The 8,595-nt window shown below is 64.1% G+C and overlaps 1 protein-coding gene across 1 annotated transcript; it reads left to right on the top strand.

Annotated features, from left to right (window-relative positions):
* Positions 1-5,274: 5,274 nt before the first annotated feature.
* LOC143388106 (regucalcin-like) lies at positions 5,275-8,398 on the top strand. Its single transcript, XM_077105072.1, has 5 exons — positions 5,275-5,496; positions 5,960-6,086; positions 6,696-6,827; positions 7,913-8,067; positions 8,348-8,398. The coding sequence occupies exons 1-5, from the start codon at positions 5,275-5,277 to the stop codon at positions 8,396-8,398; spliced, it is 687 nt and encodes a 228-aa protein (XP_076961187.1).
* Positions 8,399-8,595: the final 197 nt, after the last annotated feature.

Below are 8,595 nucleotides of genomic sequence, written 5' to 3'. Positions count from 1 at the left end.
TCTGCCAGCCCTGGAGGGCAGAGGCCAAGGCCAGGGGTCTCAGGCTGAGATCCCTGCACAGGCTCCAGGTGGCCCTGGGCTGGTGGCCCCTCACTGCAGTCTCTGCCTCCATTTCCACGTGGCTACTCCTCTGTGCCTGTGTCCCCTCCTCTGTCTCTAGTGAGGACACTGCCATTGCATGAGGGCCACCCTTACCCAGGATGGTGTCATCTTGAGATCATTACCTAATTACATGTGCAGAGACCCTACATGCAAAAGAAGCCCTATCCCGAGGTCCCAGGTGCACTTGGGGTGCTAGTCACCCCACTGGGGTAGGACATGAGGAGGCATCCCAGGTGGGGAGGAGGAAGGCAGGTGATTGTCAGGAGGAGGAAGGCAGGGGAGCAGGGGCGAGTGGGCCAGCCCATGTGGGATGCCTGATAGACTTCCAAGCAGGGTTCTGGGCACGGAGTCCCGTCTGGGAGCCCGTGTGTGCTCATCTACAAACGGGGGAGTCATGGGCAGGTCGGAGGGTGTAAGTCATGAGACAGATGAGATCATCCACCCCAGGTGCAGAAGGAAGCCGCTCCAGGACTCCAGGCAGGGCCTGGGAACAGGCCAGTGTTTGGCAGGTGGAGGACGAGCATTCTGGAGGTAGGACGGCCGGACCACCAGGGAGTGGAGAAGGGTGGGTGCCTGGTGTCCTGTTGTGGGGTCACAGGAGCATGACAAGTGGTTTGGTGCCAGGGCCCCTGGAATGTGGGAGCAAAGGGCGTCTGGGGCTCTGCGCCCTCACAGTGTGTCTCAGGGAGAGCTAGGTCCTGTTGCATGGAGGCCCACCACCCTGCCTGCCCAGCCAAGAGACTGCCTGCCACCCTTGGTTTCTCTCTCCAGCCCACTGTACCTTCCCACCAAGCCAAGGCAGCATTGTGTCCTGATGCTCACGATGTCATGAGGTCTGACGCTGTCTGGCCACTGCCTGTCCTTGACTTGAGCATAGAGAGGAGAGCCATCGGGATGGATCAGGGGCCACCTCAGCCATCTTGACCTCAGTGTCCCACATGGCTCCCTAAATATGTCCCCTTAGCTTTGAAGAGTTGCACGTCACTGGTAGTCCTGGGAGGTGTCTGCTCCTACAAGAGCCCGGCAGAGTAGGTGTGTGTCCTGCCCACCGTGGCCAGAGAGTGAGTGGACACACCCATGCTGGGGTCGCTCCAGGGGACACTGCAGGCTGCCCAGCAGGGGGGCATGACCTGTCTTCAAACCCTAAGGCCAATCAGAAGGACCAGAGGGCCCCTCCCAATCTGGGTGAGAGCCAGGGCTACACACTGACCTCACCTTGAGCAGGAGCCTTTGGGGTGAGGGGGCGTCCCCTGGCTGCAGCCAGTGCTCCCAAGAGCCCCAGAACCTTTCATGGAGTGGAGGAGCTCCAGGCCCAAGCTCTCCATCCATTTTCCTTTAGGCCCCCTCCACGCAGGCGGTGGCCTCTCCTGTGGGAGCAGGAATCAGCCCCCAGCACCGACCTTGGTGGTCTCCCAGACAGGCGCCTGCAGTCCAGGGCCCTAGGGAGCTCTGGGACCAGGGTTGGGGTGAGGATGCTGCCGAGCGCTGGCTTGGAACCCAGGAGGAGGAGGTTCCCAAGGGAGTCCTTCACCCACAAGGCCGGTTCTAGCCCATGGGGAGTTGTCCATGGACCCTGGGGTCCTTGGGTTCTGGGGCTGGAGCCTGGGGTGTGGAGGAGCTGGGCTCATTTAGCGGCATGGAGACGTGGGTACGGGGACTCCACCTCCACCAAGCCAGCACCTCTCCTTTCGGGGACGGGGGACGACATGCCTGTACCAAGCCTTCCTCCACAGCGGGAGGAACCCTTGGAGTGGGCCTGCAAGACAGCAGCACCTCCCGCGAAAATCCTCTCCTTGTGGAGTGCCCGGCAATCCTGCTGGCAGAAAGTGGTGGTGACAGGAGAGACGCAGGGTCCCTGGCCCCCCTGGAGTCGTTGGAGTGGCACGTGGGCAGAGGCCACTGGAGGAGCCTAGGGGAGGCTGGGGGAGTGACGCCCAGACCATCTCAGAAGGCGGAGGAAGATGCGCGCGGTGGGGGGGGGGGGGCCGCTGGTGCCTGTGAACGTTTGGGTGACACGGCCAGGTGTGGAGGCCGGGTCCCGTCAGCAGGTGAAACTCGGGGGTCGGCAGTCCGTTCTTTACAGGACGCCTGTGAGTAGAGCCCTGCCCAGCGCCCAGCGTGCATGTCCAGGGCTTCCGGTGTCTCCACTGCGTCCCTCTGCGCCTGCCCAGGGCCCCGTGTGCCTGCCCAGGGCTCCACGTACCTCCCCAGCGCCCCCTCTGCGCCTGCCCAGGGCTCACCGTGCCTCCCCTGCGTCCCTCTGCGCCTGCCCGGCCAAGCCTGTACTCCCTGTGTGCCTGCCTGGGTGAGCCCTTGGACCCCCAGTTGCAAGCGGGCGCGCTTCTGCAGTAGGAGAGGAGCACAGTGTCCCGCTGCCCAGGGCAGCGCCTGTGCGAGGGGAGAACCCAGGAGGGCTGGGGAGCCTAATGGTCGTCCCTAAGGGGAAGTCTCATGGATGCCTGGCGGGGCGCTGGCCGCGACCTCGGGGGTCTCTACGGAAGCGAGGTCCCAGGGGCTGCTGCTTCTCCCACTCTAATGCAGAGTGCACTGGCGACTCCTGCAACTGCTACCTTGGCTCTGCAGGACAGAGAAGGTGACATGCCACCGCCTCGGGCTCCGTTGATTTGGCGAAGCACAGAGGGAGGGACCGGGGAGGGGAGGGCAGAAGGGAGTTGCCGCCCCCACCTGGTGGAGCCTTCAGCTGGCTGAGGCCAGAGTGCGGTGGAGTCCCAAGAGCTGAGCGAACAGGACAGGACCAGGGCTGAGGAGCACGTGAGCCGCCCCAGTATGGGAGCCCTGGGCTTCTGGGCTTCTTGGTGCTGTCCAGGAGGGGCCCTGTGAACTGAGTCCCACGGAGCGCAGGGGTCTCACAGCAACCCAATTAACAGGAGCATTGAGAAGTGAGCCCTTCTGGGGCAGAGGTCTCCTGGGCGGAGAGGCCAGGATGTGTGCTCCGGAGCCAGCCACCTGCAGATCGCACCCCACCCCAGCCTCTGAGCCGGGCCCACCTGGACAGCGGCTCAGCTTAGCAGCCCCTGCTTCCCAGGCTGTAAGTGAGGGGCCTGGAAGGTGGGGGAGTGGTGGGCACGCTGTGCCACCAGAGGGAAAGGGGGACTCCTGGAACCTTGCCAGGGGGTGCCTCTTCAAGTGATGGGGCACCTGCACATTCTGTTGACCTCTCGGGTCATGCAGAGTGACTTGGGGCACAGAGGAGCCAGCAGGGGCGCGGGCTTGGCTGGGTCCCTCTCTGCATCCCCATGCCTGCCTGGGTGAGGCTTCATGAGAAGAGGACTGTCCTTGAGACCACAGAATGTGTCACACACCCGGGAGCGCCCAGTCCACACAGTCCAGCAGCCCTCACCTGATGACCAGGAGAATGGGACAGAGAACAGGGCACTCACAGCCCTGTCCTCCTCCTAGGACATGGCATCCCCCAGGATCAAGGCTGTCATCAGGGAGAGGCACAGGATGGGGGAGTGTCCGGTGTGGGAAGAGGAGACTGTCAGCTGGTGTATGTGAACATCAATGCCAGGACTATGTGCTGGTGGAATCCACGGTCTGGGGAGGTGCAGACCATGGGCCTGAGGAAGTGGGTCTGGGGGCTGCAGACAGTGGGCCACAGTAAATGGGTCTGGGGGGTGGAGACTTTGGGCCTGAGGAAGTGGGCCTGGGGGCTGCAGAGTGTGGGCCTGAGGAAGTGGGCCTGGGGCTGCAGAGGGTGGCTCTGGGGGCTGCAGACAGTGGGCCTGAGGAAGTGGGCCTGGGGCTGCAGAGGGTGGGCCTGAGGAAGTGGGCCTGGGGACTGCAGAGGGTGGGCCTGAGGAAGTGGGCCTGGGGCTGCAGAGGGTGGGCCTGAGGAAGTGGGCCTGGGGCTGCAGAGGGTGGGTCTGGGGGCTGCAGACAGTGGGCCTGAGGAAGTGGGCCTGGGGGCTGCAGAGGGTGGGTCTGGGGGCTGCAGAACGTGGGCCTGAGGAAGTGTGGGTCCCCTGGAGCTCCAGGTGCTCCTTGGAAGGGAGCTGTGAGACCATCTATGTGCCCAGGGACCCATGTCTTCTAAGGTCCTAGGGCTCGTTGGTACCTTTGCCAAAGGTGTCCAGCATCACTTGTGGCCTGAGGGTTGCAGGGGCCCAGCTGGGGCACCTGCTTGCTCAGCACCTGCCCCCCTGCTCTGGAGCCCCTGGAGTGTGGGCTGTCACACCCTGGGCACAGGACAGTCCGTGGTGTGGGAAGTCCTGGTGTTCAGCTGTAGTTGGAAGGACCAAAGCTGGGCTCGCTGTCATCCAGACTAAGTCCTGGAAACACTGACATCCTCCTGGCTGCTGTGTGGAGCCCGCGCCTGGCTCTGACCCTGGGTTATGCCACACATGCACCTGTCCTGACTCAGGGGCCAGGGTGGGGGTGACTGTGCGTTTTCCAGGCTCATGTGTGTGCGTGGACCTACACACCTGGGAGATACCTGGGTGTCTGTGGGGCTTGCACACTTGTGTGGCCTGCTAACCCCTGTGGGCCCACACACCTGGGAGGTACCTGTGTGTCTGTGGGGTTTGCACACCTGTGTGGCTGACGACCCCTGTGGACCCACACACCTGGGAGGTACCTGTGTGTCTATGGGGCTTGCACACCTGTGTGGCTGACGACCCCCGTGATTTTTCTGAAGAGCAGAAGCAGCACTCTGGGAGCATCCCCCACTCACCCTCCCCCTCCCCAAGGGCAGGTGCCACTGTCCCCCTTGCAGATCAGGGCTGGCCCCAAGTCTGTGTCTGGCCTCAGGCACCCTCCTGTGGAGCCTGCCCCAGGCCCAGCGGTCCTACCCGAGGGCTTGGGGCACCCGCGGCTCTCACACTGGCACTGACATGAGGAGAGGCCAGTGCTCTCCACTCCTGCAGTCCTGGTGGCCCTGCAGGCAGGCTCGGCAGCCTCCAGTCCCATCTGGAGGCCCTGTGGTGGCCGTCGTGGGGAGGGGGGTCCACGCAGGCACAGCAGGACTGGTCCTGTGCCCTGACAGTGCATCCTGGTGGGAGCCCCGTGGGTGGAGTCTCCTGGAGAAGCAGCAGCCGGGCCACCCTGCTGTCCTCTGTCCTCCCAGGAGACCCTGTTGGCTGTGTGGCTCTGCACAGAGAGGGCAGCTACGTGGTGGCCTCTGGTACCCGCCTTGGCCTCCTGGACTGGGCGATGAGGCAGGTGGAGTGGGCGGCCTGGCTGGACAGGGACAAGCCCCACAACAGGTTCAACTGCAGAAAGGTGGACCCCGCCGGGAGGTTTGTGGCAGGTGGGCTGCTGAAAGGACTGGCCCAGGCCACCTGCAGAGCCTCCCGTCATGGCGGGTGCCGGCTGGGTGGGAACCTCAGGAGCCCTCCCCAGGCTGCTGGCAAGCGGCCCCCAGGGGCCATGCAGGTGCTGGGCAGCCCACAGGTTCCCTCCCGCTCCAAAGCCCATGGCTTCCATGTCATTCTTCCCAGATCCCTGCCCAGAGAGGACCCTGGGAGGGTCGAAGCCGCCAGGGTGGGGCAGCAGCCCGGGCCGCTGGCCAGAGGCCATTCACGTGCGGCTGAGGGCCCTGCACCTCTGCCTGAGCAGGCCTCTTCCAAGTGGAACATCTCTGGGGTCCCCCCTTCGCCCAGCACAGAGGCTCACTCACAGATGCCACCTGAGGGCCATCCTGCCTGCTGTCCCCCGACTGAGGGTGACCACAGCTCTCTGCACAGCGGGTCTGTGTGGGGTGGGCAGGGCAGGGTGGGGTGCTGCCCACTGACCTTCCACTCTCTCCAGGCACCATGCCAGAGGCGTCCGCCCCAGGAGTGTGGGAGCCGGGGCAGGGCTTCCTGTACACACTCTACGCTGACCACTCTGTGGTCAGACAGCTGGACCAGCTGGGCATCCCAACAGGCTGGACTGGTCCCTGGACCACCACACTCTCTACCACGTGGACAGCCTGGACTACTCTGTGCGGGCCTATGACTACGACCTGCAGACAGGAGGCCTGGGTAGGGGTCGTCATTGCTAGCCCCCCATGCCCTCCCCAGACGAAGGCCTCCCTGGCCAGCCCCCACACCCTCCCTGGGCGGGGCCACTGTGACCAGACCCCAAACCCTCCCAGAGTAGGGGCCTCCGTGGCCAGCCCCCTACACCCTCCCTGAGGTATGGGCCTCTGTGGCCAGCCCCCCATACCCTCCCTGTGGCCAGCCCCCCACACCCTCCCTGAAGTATGGGCCTCCATGGCCACCACCCACACTCTCCCCCGGTGGGGTCCTCCGTGGCCAGCCCCCCATGTACTCCCTGAAGTAGGGGTCTCTGTAGCCAGCCCCACAAGCCCTCCCTGGGCGGGGCCTCCCATGGCCAGCCCCCCACACCCTCCCACGGAGGCCAGCCCACCCCCCGACACTCTTCCCAGAGTAGGGGCCTCCATGGCCAGCCCCCCACACCCTCCCCAGGCGGGAGCCACTGTGGCCCTCCCTCGACACCCTCACTAGTCCCCTCCTGGGGTCCCAGAAGCACCACCGGGTCTCTCACTCCCTCCCGTTGTTGAGGCCACGCTATGTGACCTCCTGGTCTGGGCAGTGAGGGGCCACGCGCCTCTGTCTGTCCTGCCGCAGCAAACCCACGGCTGGTGTGCCAGCTGGAGCCAGAGCAAGGCATGCCAGATGGGCTGTGCATGGACACCACGGGGACACTCTGGGTGACCTGCATTGACAGAGGTAGGGTGATCCGCATGGACCCTGAGACAGGTGTGTGCACAGGGCAGTTGGTCAAGGAGGGGCTGTGGGGTGCTCTGTGCCAGGTGTTCAGGGTCCGGGAGTGGGAGAGCAGCACCACTTGCTTGTCCAGCTACAGGGGGACCTGTGCAGATGGCGGAAGTGCCAGGCTGGCCCCTCAGCACTTGGCCAGTGCAGGGAACACTGGAGCTGATGTAGCAAATGACCACAAACCAGCGGTTGTGGTCCCACCCTGGAGGGCGGAGGCTGGACCAAGGTCCCAGGCTGAGTACCCTACACAGGCTACAGGGAGGCTCCTCCTGCCTCTCCTAGCTTCTGGACTCCAGGTGGCCCTGGGGTGGTGGCCCCTCACTCCAGTCTCTGCCTCTGTCTCCACGGGGCTCCTCCTCTGGGTCTGTGTCCCCTCCTCTGTCTTTTGGGAGAACACGGCCATTACATGAGGGCCACCTGATCCAGGAGAAGCCCATCTCAGGACCCTTCACTAATGACCTCTGCAGAGACGCTGTTCCCACACCAGGTCCCACTCACAGGTTCTGGGGTGCAAATGTGGACAGGACCCACCTCTTACCATGGTGTCCAGTTCCCTCCATGAGCTCCAGAGAGGCTCCTCCTGTCTCTCCAGCTCCTGGGCTCCAGGTGGCCCCTCACTCCAGTCTCTGCCTCTGTCTCCATGGGGCTCCTCCTCTGGGTCTGTGTCCCCTCCTCTGTCTCTTGGGAGGACATGGCCATTGCATGAGGGCCCCCTGACCCAGGAGGAGCCCATCTCAGGACCCTTCACTAACGACCTCTCCAGAGACCCTGTTCCCACACCAGGTCCCACTCACAGGTTCTGGGGTTCAAATGTGGACAGGACCAACTTCTTACAATGTGTCCAGCTCCCTCCAGGAGACTGGCCTCTCCAGCTCCTGGGCTCCAGGTGGCCCTGCTGACCCCTGCAGTCCATGAGGAAGGGCAGACTTGGGGATCAAGTGCTGCAGGTGCCAGGGAGAACCAGCCGGCCCAGGGCCCCACTGGGGAGTGGGCACAGTCAGGCCACCTGGGGTCCAGCAGCAGATGGGTGGCTGGGCTTCAGGGATGTACCTGAGCTTTACTCACAGGGACGCGGCTGTGCACCCTGGAGATGCCAGTGTCCAGGGTGACGTCCTGCTTTTTCGGAGGGGCTGACTACTCCGACCTGTACATGACCTCTGCAGCGGACAGCCTGAGTCCAGAGCATCTGTTGCGGGAGCCGCAGGCAGGACACGTCTTCAAGGTCAGTGGGGTGTCCCTGCCAGGGTCAGCTTGGCTCCCGGCCATGTCTGCTCGGCCAGGTGTAACGCATCTTGACCTAGGGGACTGGAGCGGGCTTGGCAGCATCCATGGGGACATCTGTCCACCTGGAAAACAGCCCTCCCAAGGCCCCATGTGCCCTGCTGTACACAGAGACGTTTACGGGAGGTTTAGGAAGCTGGTGTGGCTGGCACTGCCATGGCTGGTGCTGCCGGGAGACTCAGCTGTGCCTAGGGACTCACCTCCACCCTCTCCTCCCGCAGGTCCTGGACCTGGGGGTGAGAGGCCTTGCATCCTGCCACTTCTCTGGCTGAGGAACCCCACCATCCAATGCAGCTTGAGCCAGGCCTCCGTCCCTGGGGTCAGGCCAGGCTCGGCTCTGGCAGGGCACTCCCTGCCTGACCACTGTTCACAGCTGATAATAAATGTGGCCACCTCAACGTCATCTGTGCAGCTGCTGCCCTGGGATGTGGTCCCCCCCAGGACTGCCCCATGCTATGTCCAGTGTCAC

Source organism: Callospermophilus lateralis, chromosome 13 (assembly GCF_048772815.1).
Source record: "Callospermophilus lateralis isolate mCalLat2 chromosome 13, mCalLat2.hap1, whole genome shotgun sequence".
NCBI lineage: Eukaryota > Metazoa > Chordata > Mammalia > Rodentia > Sciuridae > Callospermophilus > Callospermophilus lateralis.
This window is presented reverse-complemented; position numbering and strand designations above follow the sequence as displayed.

Bases quoted from the DNA above. Each gene is read 5' to 3' on its own strand.
- LOC143388106 (XM_077105072.1), top strand. From the start codon at position 5,275: ATGAGGCAGGTGGAGTGGGCGGCCTGGCTGGACAGGGACAAGCCCCAC. The intron at 6,828-7,912 runs GTGTGTGCACAG...CTTTACTCACAG, and splicing joins CCGCATGGACCCTGAGACAG to GGACGCGGCTGTGCACCCTG. The intron at 8,068-8,347 runs GTCAGTGGGGTG...CTCCTCCCGCAG, and splicing joins AGGCAGGACACGTCTTCAAG to GTCCTGGACCTGGGGGTGAG.